The sequence below is a fragment of the Nelumbo lutea genome, chromosome 6, assembly GCF_056320005.1.
Source record: "Nelumbo lutea isolate HS-2025 chromosome 6, American lotus-T2T, whole genome shotgun sequence".
Lineage (NCBI taxonomy): Eukaryota > Viridiplantae > Streptophyta > Magnoliopsida > Proteales > Nelumbonaceae > Nelumbo > Nelumbo lutea.
The window spans coordinates 69,912,658-69,925,582 of NC_142689.1; the positions used below are offsets into that span (position 1 = coordinate 69,912,658).

Sequence of the window (12,925 nt, forward strand, 5' to 3'; positions counted from 1 at the left end):
TTAGATTGTAATTCCTTCCGGCATTGGCTTGTGATTCTTGTTTTAGGGGCCTTTAGGTTTGATGAGTCAATGGCTTGAAATGTGTTCAGAATTACGGGATCAGGACTCATCTCAGGGCATCATTGGATGCCTCCTTTACTTGATACCGGTACCTGCTAACAAAGACGTCTAGGTTCGCATCGTAGTGGAATATTTAATTATCCAAACTGGGGCTGTCTAGCAAGTATCCTTTAGTCTAAATCATGTCGTCAAATAGTATGTTCCATTACTTGGTGTTTAAATGTCAAACTTGGTAGGATTAGATCACTCAAATCTATCCAGGTAAAGAACATTTAAACTATATATCAAATGCAATATCTCAAACATATTTATAAAATGTGGTTCAAAGATTAAATTACAAACAATAACAATCAATTACAAACAATATCAGACCCAAGGGCATATACTGTCGACACATGACCAACACGGCAAAAGATACAATGAAGTGTTCTTTCTGACTTTTCACTATTGTGCTGTGTGGACGGTGGTAAAATCATTGTTTAATCCACCAAGTAAACCACGAGTTAGACAATTATTCTCTTTTTTTTTTATGTTTAGTTATATGCATCATTAATTTGTTGGACAATTAGGAGTTGCTCTACAAGAATTTGAGTCGGTTTTCTCCACATCATATGCAAGTGAAACATACATCTCTCCGTACCTAGAGCAACTCCTAATAAGTCAACAATTAACACTCCTCGTCCTACAAGTAGCACAAAATTGTCCCTCGGAAGAAAACGTCCTGAAAACTCGGTTTGGAAGGAGTATAAATACAAATATGTAGAGTACTAAACCTTGTATTTTTAATCTTTCCAAACTAAGACAAAAAGAAAAGAAAAAACAAAATCCCAAGAATATTAAAATTACATTACAAAATCAGACCCAGCATAACCTACCTCAATTCCTCCAAATAAGATGTAAAAAAGATACATACATCTCTACTATAAACAAAAATATTCAGAGAAGGCTTGTTATTCATGCACTTAAATACATGTAACTAACATTCCCTTTCCCCCCTTTTGGACACCCTTGACATTCTTGACATTCCCCTTCCCGTGTTTAAATCACCAGCAGGGAGAAGGCAACACCAAGCTCCCTTTTAGCTTACCAGCGCTTATGGACAGCCAAGATTATCGACTTCCGGAAGCCATTGAGACTATTGATAATTGGAATACAAAACAAATATTACAGATAAAACCTGTCCGTCAGCAAAAATGAGGTCACAGCCACAACAGAGGCACCAGCTTCAGTCAGATGTATTGTAATGCAGACGTCAACAAAAAATCATTACCTGGTTCCGGTTATCCAGGGTCTTGAGAGAGTTAGACTTGGTATCATGTAATGCAGCAGTTAAATATCCTCTTTCTATTCTCAATTCACAAGGACCATGACTTAGGCCTGAAAAAATTAGAAAAATTAGTCACACTGCACCAGTGTGAACTATCAAGCTTTCAACAAAACCACCTCTGGAGTTTTATTTGACCTTGTATTTTCACCATTTGCAGGACAGAGAAATAGGTGGAGGGTTTGCCAAATTTAGGTTTACCGTTTAAACAGATAATTCAGATCTGTGCAGAATCTCTTGTTTAGGTCAACCCTGATCCTTTGATTTAGAAAGCAGACCTTTCTTAGCTAATTTAAGCTGCAAAATCAAGAGATAGTAATTGTATCAATGAACTGGGCTAAAGAGAGCCACACACATACACACAAAGACAGAGAGAGAGAGAAGAAGAAGAAGAAAAGAAAAGCAAGCATCCCTAACCTTGGCTCTTTTGGTCCTCCAACCTCCAGAATTCTGTTGTGGTGGAGAGCAAAAGAATTTATCATTCAAAGGCAAAACTACAGTCTGGCCAGCATCAGAGTGACTACGTGGCAAGATATTCTAATCACAAGTAAATGCATCTACGTTCAGTTATACCACTCCCTCCTACTTAAAAACAAAATTTCTTATGCAAACATGTCTTGTTTATAATGGACCTTGTCAAATATCTAAATTTTTTATTATCTAAAATGTGATGTTTTTACCAAGTATAATTTTTTTATCAGCAATTTTTACCAAGTATAATTTAAAAAGAAAAAAAGAACAATCTGTCTTCCAAGTCTACCTCCTCTTTTTGTGTATCAGGATCCTTGATTTCCAAATGTTCAAGAAAAAACATTATCTGCATAATCAACAACCAAGTCAATAGATGCATAAATTCAAGCCAAATTCATGCATCTACACAGTACACTGTCAAAACTCAGCCAGACAAAAACCTACCCTGTTAAGTAGATGAACATTTTGTGCATCAGCTGCCACAATTTGCAGCCCAAGACAGAAACTTGGGGGACCGCAGAAGGGGCAGAAAATGGTATTGAAAACGCAACCATCTTCCTCACACCAGACACCATGCTTTGAAGCACTTTTGTTAGCAGGCCTATTACAGAGTCGCTGATCAACAGATGAAACCTCAGAAATGACAACTGGAACACCTGGTCCATTTCTGGATGGAGAATCTAGTCCACCTTTGACAAGAGATGCCACGTGAAATTTTGAAGACAAAGTTAACAAACATACAACAAGGAAATTGTTCTCAGGCAAACCCAGGGGAGTTCTGCAAATTGAGCAACAGATGTGAAGTTTCCTTTCCATAGCAGGATCAGAAGATAAAGATGATGCACCATAACTATAATCTGTGTATTTACACTCTGAGTTATCGGCATCCATACTAAACTCGATGCTTTGGTCCACATCTCTAGATGCAGTGAAGTTCCTAATACACTCAATTCTTCGTTTCTGGGTGTGGGAATTTACACTCAAGTTCAAAGATGATTCTATGTGCCCATTGATATTTCTTTCAGGAGTAACCACCAAACCACATGCAACCTTGGAAACATTTCTGCTTGAATTTGTGTAGGATGCTGAATGGCAGGATAGTTGGCCTGGAGATTCAGTTGAGGCCTGAACTATAGTTGAATCTGAATTCTCTTTAGAAAGGGCTCCAGGGCTAGAAATATTGATTGCCTCACTCATTTCTGGTGTCTCCTTGACTACAAAAATATCAGGACTCCTATTGGAAAATGCAACAGATCAGACCACTGGAAAACTGCAAAGGTAATCTGAGCTGTGTTTGGTAAGAGTGCATGCAGAACCGAAGCAACTTTGGTAAGAATACATTTTTCTACCAAAAATTATAGTAAATTTGTTTTTCCAACTGTTTTTGCTCAAAGTTGGTCAATGAAAAATACATTGGTTACAACCTTGAGATTCATGTTTGTGCTTTCACAACCAAACAAGACACAGTAAGTTTTGATTGCAAAACTGAAGTGGGTTTGCATTCTCCTATTCAAACAAATTTGCATTCACAACAATTCATTCACTTTTTGCACTCTTACCAAATGCACAGCCTTTTCCTACAAAATTGAAGTAGACCAGTAAATTAAAATCTACATTTCATTAAATAAAAGAAGCAAATAACAATTGAAGGCAATCCAACTTTTTAAAAATATTGCAAGCATAAAATGCCTAAAACAATATTGACAAAATATAATAGCCTTTACAAATTCATGAATTTTTGTTTCCAAATAATGGTACAACCAGCAAGCCGCTCAAACGCATCAATTTGATTGGTTTAGTTGCACTAATATTGAGGAACTGAATTTGTCAGAAGGCTTACCTCAAATATTTTGGGTCAATATTGTGCTGAATAGCCGTAGCTTTATCATCCACCTGAACAGGTTCAGCTGCTTCAACAATGTCATGATCTTTAAATTGGGAAGAATTGGTATAATCCCAAGTTAAAATTTGTGACAGATGACCAGACTTTTCAGTTGCTGTTATATTGTTAGAAACTATGCCCCAGCCATTATAATGATTTGATTTGTCCATCATCTGATTTTTCTTTTTGGGACCTGCCTTGCTCAACAGTTTTTGTTTTGTGGAATGGACATTTTCATCATTCAAAACTGAATTTTCTACTGCTTCCATTACTTTTTGACCCAACTGTTCCTGTAAATTGGCAAGATTAAGAAATCAAATTGCTTTTACAATTGATACCAAAAGTGACTGCCATATTCCCACCACAACCAAAAATGGTAAAAAAGACGTAAAAGACATGTAAAAGGATAAATACGGGACCTTAGCATCTTGGGAAAAGGATCTCAGTCCCTCCAAAAACATGTTGAAGTTGTCATACTGTTTGATGGATTTCCTTAGCCACTTTGAGATGTATGCCATATTCCTTTCTTCCCTAAACCGTTCATCTGCTTGCAGAATTGCACAAAAAGATAAAAATTAAAAGCTAAATGAAAGCAACAATAAGTACGGAAGCAAGTGTAAAATATTGTAAGCTAACAATATTCAAGAACAATGAAACTTTAAATGCAACTTGATGTCTTTGGCTCCTGCATCATTATTACCCTCATACAAGAACACGGACATGGAATTTTTTACCAAGCGTTAGTCATTCAACATTGCTTGATGCAATGGTAAATCTCCAGATGACGCACATGACATGGATTCAAGTCTGAGAACAGCCACATCAAGTCCATCCTTCCCCGCACCTAGATAACTGGGATCAACATTGGGTAAATGGCACTTCGGCCCTTTTATTATTATTGCAAAGAGTTTTAGTTTCTTTTAACCTGGCATGAAGGAGAGGACCAATGGATGCTGGGTCCTAATTAATAGGTCCTATGGAAAGACATGTTGGTAGGCTTGAATTATGATTTGACTTTTAGTAAATTTCACATGTGTGAAATTTGAACTAAAATTTATGGAGCACATCAAAATGACAAGTCAGTGTAGCACTCAGACCATGCTTCTTTGATCTAGTACCTAAGTACCCACCACAACCCTCTATGTCTCTTCCTCGATCAGTTAATAATAATCTTTAAGTTTTCTTTTCCCCAATTGCTAGATCCTCATACCCATAAGAATAAATGGAAATGTGTTGAAGGAAACATAAAAGCTTTGCATCAAAACAATGTAATATCAATCCTATTGGGGCCTTCTTTGTAATTTTGGATAATCCTAATATTGATATATAGAATTCCACTCATTAGAGAGGCATAGGTGATATTGTAGGCTCAACCTTTTCTCTTCTCTTCTATCTCCTTGTTCTCTCATTTCCCTTCTTTGCCATTTGAGGTTTGTAGATGCCATACTTCCTCAAATTTGTATAATTACAAAGATTGCTATTTTATGCTCTCTGTGTAATAACTTTATCTCAGAGATTGTAGTTAGTAGTTCAATGAAGCTAAGCTTCAAAAGTAGATACACAAAATCAACATTTGGATGACCTAACATAAAAATAAGAAACGGTAATTAGTGAGTGGATAACCAATACCCATTAAGATGATAGCTCCATGGTCAAACCTATGGCGTATGCAACGACCTACAGAAAATATAAAGACGTTAACATCACATTCTCGAGATGGGATGATCAGACTACATATATTTTATTTGGCAAACAGATAAGGCTAGTATCCAATGTATTAAAAAAAAAGCAAAATTAGACAAAATTTTCATCGAAAAAACGCAACTATTACCCCCATGTGTGGCAAAGGAATAAAGTAAGCAAGTACTAAGGACATTATCAATAAAATTAAATTTTGTTATATGATATTATAAAGGTAACTCCACCAGTGTGAGCTTGTCGTACACAACCTGTCCCAAGCCCAGAAAGGAGGGTTGTGTTAGGCTGGCAGCTGGTATTAAAACTTTTGCCAAATTTTCATGATCACAGATCACAGACAGTGTTTTAAAAGCACAAGGGCTATCTGTGCCCAAGGCGTAAGGTGAGGTGCACGCCTTTTTGAAGCAAAGCACAAAAATACAAAAGAAAATGTAAAAAAATGTCAGAAAAAAATATTCATAAAAAAGTCAGAAAATTATATATATATATATTAAACATAATTTTAATAAAAAATATAAACTTAAATTTTAAAATAAATGTTTTAAAAAAACTATTGTCTAAAATTAAAATACACAAACATAACATGTAAAGCGCATTCAAATGAAAATTTAAAAATAAAATCAAGCATATAAAACTTTTTCAAGCATGTGAAACCCACAATCTCTTTTTTCCTCAATTGCATTATTGCAAATAGCTAATTTGATGTAAAACATCTTGCATTCCTGATTCTATGAGCCACCTTTGTACTAAGCCCCTCGAGGCAAGCCCAAAGAAATCCATGTTAGGGTCTTAAATTCTTAATCTTTGCACAAAAATAGATGGTTTTATAATGTCAATGGTCTTTTAAGAAGATATTTTACTAAGATGAACGAACAAACAACATTAGCAAATAGGGGGTTCTCGGAGCTTTGGTGAGTGAGCGAAGCAAGCGAATTAGGCACATGCCTGGTCTGAAGCGCAAGGCACGCACTTTTTGAAAGTGCTGCGCCTAAGACCTAGGTGAGGCACACACATTAAAATGTGCCTCACCTGAGAACCTAGGCACACCTTTTAAATCACTGATCATAGATCCTAATGATGATGAGATTATAAAGGGTGCTATAAGTTGTGAGGAAGACTTTAAGACCTATTAGGAGGCATTGCTGACTGATGCTTCACAATTTAAGGAAGGTACAAGGAGAAACAATTATATCATTCCACTATATTGGTAAGAAATAAGAATGTAAGAACCTGAGTAATATGACAAACTTGAAAGCTAAAAAATATTCAAATATATCATAAAATCATAAACATGAAGTGTCAACTACAATAGATAGTATAGAAATGGTGGGACACTCTTGAAGAATAGGCAGACAACAATTTGTGGATCTATCTTAAGAAAAAAATCGCAACACTAAGAACAAAGGAAATTACTGTCTACCTGTAGGTGGGAGGGCAAGCGAAATTAAAGAGAAACATTAAATGCAAAGCAGAAGATTATCCAAACATATACTAGTGGGGAACCGTGGGTGGAATGTACCTGCTGCCTGGTTTAAAGCACGAAATGCTTGTTGACAGTACCACTCACTCCCACTTAGAAGGTTCTTTGATAACCTGTAGGTGTCATTATATTTCTTTTTTTGTGCAACTTGCATATCATTTCTGGTAAAAAGTCAATATGGTCAGACCCAAATCATTGGATAATTCATGTCAAAAAGATCTTCTGAGGAATACATACATGTTTGGGAATGGAATGCCAACAATTATCTATAGTAGTCAAAGAATAACTCAAAATAATTAAATATATTTGATTTGAGTGACTGTGGTACTGTGAAAAGAGGCTAGTTAGTGCATTAAGGCATATTAACAAATGAAATATTCTTGAACCCAGCCCCACTAAACAGCTAGACAACAATTCAAGGAACCTATATCTATAAAGCCCAAATACTTCACAGTCTATAAAGAAGTATTTGGTGTATTAAAACAGAACTTCGTAACTTCAAAGAGCTATTCAATGTATTTAAAAAGTACCGTATGACTCCAAAAAGGCTGTAAAAGGATACAACTACCCGAGCATTTTCATCAGAAAAGTCAATTCCTTCTGAGACCTGCAAAAGTAAAACAATCATAAAATGCCTGTCAATCCGACTGAGTGACCGTTGATAAATTAGTTATTATGGAAAAAGAATGAGAGGTATCAAAATCATTTAAAAAAAGAAAGCATGGATGCATGCATGTGTACAAAAACAGGTTGCCAATCTTCTGGAACACAAATATGAAAAACCAATTAGGGCTGCAAGTTGGGCCAGGATAGCCCAAACCCAACCCAATTGGGTTAAAAATCGGGTTAGGTTTGAAAAGTATGAACTGGACTTGATGTTGGGTTGGGCTAGGATTGAGGCCTTCGCCAACCCAAACACAACTTAGCTTCATATTTGTATGCATAAATATTATATAAGCATTTACTTATGTATATATGTACATATGCATGTGGCATGTATGTGTGCAACTATGAAAGCATGCATCCACAACTATGCAAGTATCAACACTTTTTAAGTTTAACTGCAATTTTTTTCAAAAGCAAGTTATCATTGGGGGTTCCACAGCTGAGGTTGGGTTAGGTTGATCTCAGCCCTACCCAACCCAACCTGACTTGCACCCCTAACTCCTTTACTAAAAGCAATGCTTAGTACCCAAACAAGAAGTGCAGTTCCAAATATTCAAAGAAGCCATTACTCAATAACCCTTTAAACTTCAAATCAGGCATAAACTCAAAAGCCTCTGTTAATGTTGACTGTGTGGGGGTAATTTTGTCTTTATGCTTATGTTTAAGTTGCTGATGTGTAAAGTTATTTTAGTTCTTGTGTCCCTCACTTAAGTAGGGGAAAAGGTGTCATTTCCTGATTAATAGAAATATAAAACAGATCTGGCCGAATGGAGAGAGACTGATTTTCTCTCTTGTTTGAACCAGACTTTTCTCCCTCTCTATTCTCTTTTCTTCTTCTTCTTTCTCTTCTCCTCTTTCTCTTATTTCTACTGTTACCATTCTAACAGAATTCAAAGGCAGGTTGGATTCTAATATGGTATCAGAGCCTAACTGAGCAAATTGAAACTGCCCAGAATTCTGTTCTTCACGCACCCAGTCTAGGGTTTTCTCTTGTTTTCTTCCCCATCAGTTGGAGATAAGGGAATGAGCTGAAAAGGAGTGATCGCCCTCTTCCCTTGGAGGTTTCTATGCCTCTGGTCATGCAATTCGTGGTTGGTTGCTGTGGTTTGTAGGAAGCCCTCCCCTAATCGATGAAGAGAAGAGGGTTGATTCGTGTGATGCAGTGGGTGTCAAGTATAGTCTGATTTTCTGGTGATTAGATAATAGGTTTTTATGTAGTTTTTTATTGTGAATCAAATGATGAGTATGTTTCAGATCGTATGGTGGGAATTCAGGTTGTAGTGTGTTAGGGTTTATGCAAATTTCGATGTGATTTGAAGGGGGAGTGATCCTCAAACAGTGTGGTGAGTTTTCAGGTAGTCGTGTGGTAGGGTTGTGGTGTAGAGAGTGCAGTATTCAGCAATAACAAATGCTGAGAACAGTGTGGTTCAGTGTGCAGTGTGCAGAATTCAGCAATGGGAGACAACAATGACAGTAAAACTAGTGTGATGGTCCCTACTGACTACCTGAATGTTCAGATGACCTTTATTAAGCTGAATGGAGAAAAATATGTACCTTGGGCAAAATCTATACAAATCTTTCTTAAGACAAAGAAGAAAGCGAAACACATAAGGGAGGAAAAACCCTCTACTGACTCTCATGAGTAACTGGGAACAAGAAGATGAACGAATTATCACATGGTTAAGGAACAATATGGAACCTAAGATTAGTATGAATTTCATGTTTTTTGATATTGCCAAGGAAGTGTAGGACCATGCTAAGAATTGTATTTAGGTCAAGACCACAACTAGAGTATTTCAGCTGTATCAAGAATACTTTAATTTGCAATAGGGTAATTAGAGTCTTGAGGAGTACTATGCTAGTATGAGAAACATTCGTAATGAGTTGAATGTGTATCACCCCCTCACCTCTGATGTTAAAATTCAGCAATAGCAGAGAGAACAACTAGATGTGACCCGATTTTTGGTGGGGCTAAAGTCTGAATATGAATCAGTGCGAGCACAAATACTAGGAGGATCAGCTCTCCATTCCTTAGAAGAGGTGTTTGCTCGACTCAGGAGGATTTCTTTTGGATCTACCGAGAACTCTAGTGTTTTCGATAGATCAACCTTTGCAATATCAAGGGGTCATGGTGTTAGAGGTGGAACTCAAGGAGCTCAATCTAGTCATAGTGCTAGCAGTGGACTGGTATATGGCCGTAGTGGTGGTGGTGGACCTATGTATAACCTTGGTGGTGATCGTACTGGAGGACGAGAATCAGGGCGAGTCCGCGGCAAAGGACGTAGTTCAGGTCCGAGGAGATGTACACACAGTGGTATGGATGGACATGCCATTAATTATTCCTATGATTTGCATGGTCCACCTTCAACTTGGGCCAACCACGCCATGACCAGTGATAGCAACCTCAGACAGGAGAGCCATTCAGCTGATCAGATGCTCCCTACATCCACAGATGTTCCCAGGAAGGAGATGATGAGTGTCTCCCGTGATGAGTATGAGAGGTTTGTCCAGGCCACATCTCAACAAAACATACCCACTCTCGCACACTCAGGCATGGCTTGTCTGGCATCCACACCTAATCCCTGGATTATTGACTTTAGAGCCTCCGATCAAATGACTGGAACTCCAAGTGTGTTTTCTTTCCTCTCTCATTGCCCAACATCACAATCTGTTACCCTTACTAATGGTTCCACATCCTCTATTTGTGGTGTTGGTAATGTTAACATGGACCCTTTACCCTTATCCTCAGTTTTGTATGTCCCTAAATTTCCATTTAACTTTATGTTAGTTAGTAAGTTGACCAAGTCTCTTAATTACTCTATTACTTTTTACCCTTCTTCGTGTGCTTTTCAGGATCTCAAGACGGGGATGAAGATGGGTGGAGGGCATGAAACTAGTGGGTTGTATTATTTTGACGGTGGTGGAAGTACATCAACAGCTCTCCAATAATCTCTTTCTCCTCTCTAGTGGCATTGTCGATTCAGTCATCCTTCGTTGAACATTTTGAAGTCTCTTGCTCCTTCGTTGAGTCATCTTTCTGTTTTGGATTGTGAGTCGTGTCAGCTAGGGAAACATCATCGTGTTCCCTTTAGTCCTGGGGTTGATAAATGTGAAGATATATATTGATGTACATTATTAAAATAGTCCTTGTTGTACAGTATCATAGTTATTATTTTATTTGTTCTTTTTATCTTTTAGCCCTGTAAGGCCATTCTTGTAACTGTACATACCTTTATCTCTTTAATATAAAAGAGGCTCTTTGGGGTGGGGGTCAACGATTCTTGACACCCCTGGATCTGGTTTCTTCTAGATCGGAATTATGTTCACATGGTATCAGAGCGGGTTGCTCTTTGATCTTCCTTCTCTCTGATCCATCTTGCCTTCATGATCTACTGAAAACCTACAGCTCTGCCGAGTGGTCCTAGATTGTTTTGATCTATCCAAGAACTCCCCTTCTGTTTTCTGCGCACCCAGAGAGAGGGATTTTATTGGATCTCTCTCGTTTGATCTCCATTTGTAGCAAGAATTGAAAGGAATTGTCGCCTAGCCCTTCTCAACATATTCTGAAATTTTTAAAGTTTTGAGAGAGATCTAGACTCTTCTTCTTGGCTACTGTGCCCAAACTTTCCTTTTCTAGACTGTGTTAAGCTTTTCCTTGTTTTGGATCTTGAACAATCTCCGGTGAAAGTAAGGGGTTTCTATCTCAATTTTTTTACTCTCTTGGATTGATTACAACCTATTTCACTTCTCTTTGGATCAAGTTTTACTTCAGATTAGTTTCTTTAAGCTTCAGCCGAACCCTATTTGTGCTATTGTCTTGCTGTAATGGTTTCAGAATCATCCCTGTAAAGATGAATGGACAGAACTATGGGATGTGAAAGTTCCACTTCGACTTTTATGTTGAGGGAAAGGGTTTAGAAGGATATCTGAATGAAACAGTCACCAAACCAGCTAAGACCGAGGCCAAAGCTTTACAAAAATGGAATTTGGACAATGGTTAACTTTTTTCTTGGATTCTGAGTTCTATTGACTATCATATATCTGTACCTATGAGGATAATGAAAACAGCATATGAGATGTACATGTATTTAGAAAAAGTTTATCAACAGTCCAATGTATCTAAGCAATATCAGATAGAATCAGAAATATTCTCTTACAGCCAAGGAGATAGGAGGATACAGAAGTATTATTCTGGTTTTCTTGATTTATGGGCTGAATATGAGATTGTTCACATTGAACCCTCGGATCTAGTGGAGTGTGTGAAATATCTTCAAAAGCACTTTGAGAAGAGAAAGGTGACTCCGTTCTTGATGAGATTTAGACCTGAATATGAGATAATCAGGTCCAACATTCTGAGTAGGGGAACACTTCCAGATATGGATTCTATTTTAGGGGAACTTCTCAGAGAAGAAACTAGACTTTTCACTGCAGTCGGGTTCGATGGGAAGATGGCTGAAGTTGGGGCTGAAACAGCCTTTGTTGCTCATGGGGGTAAGAAGCCAACCTCCAAGGACCTCTCCAAAACCCAATGCTATGAGTGTAAGGGTTTTGGACATATTGCATCTCATTGTAAGAAGAATGTGTGTACCTATTGAGATGTAAATTAGTCCTCTAATATCAAGATTAAACTTAGTGATTAACATAATAGAATATATCTGAATAACTGTATAAGAGAGGAAGATGGCAAAGAGAAGAGGTAAGAGAATAAGTCAAATTAATCACCCTTCTCTAACCCTATTTTATTAATCTCTAAAAAATTGATGATGGAAAGTATACCCTTAAGTGGGCGGCCAGCTTGGCAGTTACATAAAGAAAATAAAATAAGAGCAAATAACAAGCTCATTAAGTGAGGCCCATCAACATAAAATAAAAGATAAAATAAAGGATATCACACGAAAGGCTGTTAGGGCCCATTCGGCCCAGTCTCTTTACACTCCCCCTCAAGTTGAGCATAGATGTCAATCATGCCCAACTTGCTTATATAGTGTGTCAATTTCCCCGAGGGAACTCCCTTGGTCAAGATATCAGCCAGTTGCTCTTTTGATGTGATAAATGGTAAACAAACTTCTCCTGAAGAGACTCTTTCCCTTATGAAATGCCTATTAACCTCAATGTGCTTAGTTCTGTCATGTTGAACAAGATTATGTGCAATTTTGATAGCAGCTTGGTTGTCACAATAGAGCATCATTGGTTTCTTGTAATCCACCCCCAATTCCTCTAGAAGGAATCGTAGCCATAGTAATTCTGACACCATGAGCCATTGCCCTGTATTCTGCTTTAGCTGAGGATCTAGCAACTACTGATTGTGACAATGCTTAGCAAAGGCTTCCAGCAACCAGAGGTG

At 37.6% G+C, this 12,925-nt stretch overlaps 1 protein-coding gene across 10 annotated transcripts in view; it reads right to left on the minus strand.

Moving 5' to 3' along the window:
• Window positions 1-771: 771 nt before the first annotated feature.
• LOC148849525 (RAD3-like DNA-binding helicase protein) overlaps window positions 772-12,925 on the minus strand; it is a 57,326-nt gene continuing 45,172 nt past the window's right edge. The window contains exons 19-30 of one of the 10 annotated variants that reach the window (XR_016101019.1): window positions 7,478-7,522; window positions 7,153-7,181; window positions 6,955-7,076; window positions 5,367-5,414; window positions 4,157-4,281; window positions 3,696-4,027; window positions 2,300-3,089; window positions 2,145-2,201; window positions 1,802-1,921; window positions 1,523-1,681; window positions 1,331-1,437; window positions 772-1,237 (exon numbers count right to left, since the gene is read on the minus strand). Coding sequence is in view for 6 of the 10 variants with exons in the window: in XM_088951086.1 (XP_088807212.1) it covers window positions 1,631-1,681; window positions 1,802-1,921; window positions 2,145-2,201; window positions 2,300-3,089; window positions 3,696-4,027; window positions 4,157-4,281; window positions 5,367-5,414; window positions 6,955-7,076; window positions 7,446-7,522 (1,722 nt within the window). In the remaining 4 variants the exon portion in view is untranslated. Of the gene's footprint in view, window positions 1,682-1,801; window positions 1,922-2,144; window positions 2,202-2,299; window positions 3,090-3,695; window positions 4,028-4,156; window positions 4,282-5,366; window positions 5,415-6,954; window positions 7,077-7,152; window positions 7,182-7,445; window positions 7,523-12,925 lie in introns of all 10 variants that reach the window. The other 9 variants (XR_016101018.1, XM_088951088.1, XR_016101017.1 and 6 more) reach the window with 9 other exon arrangements.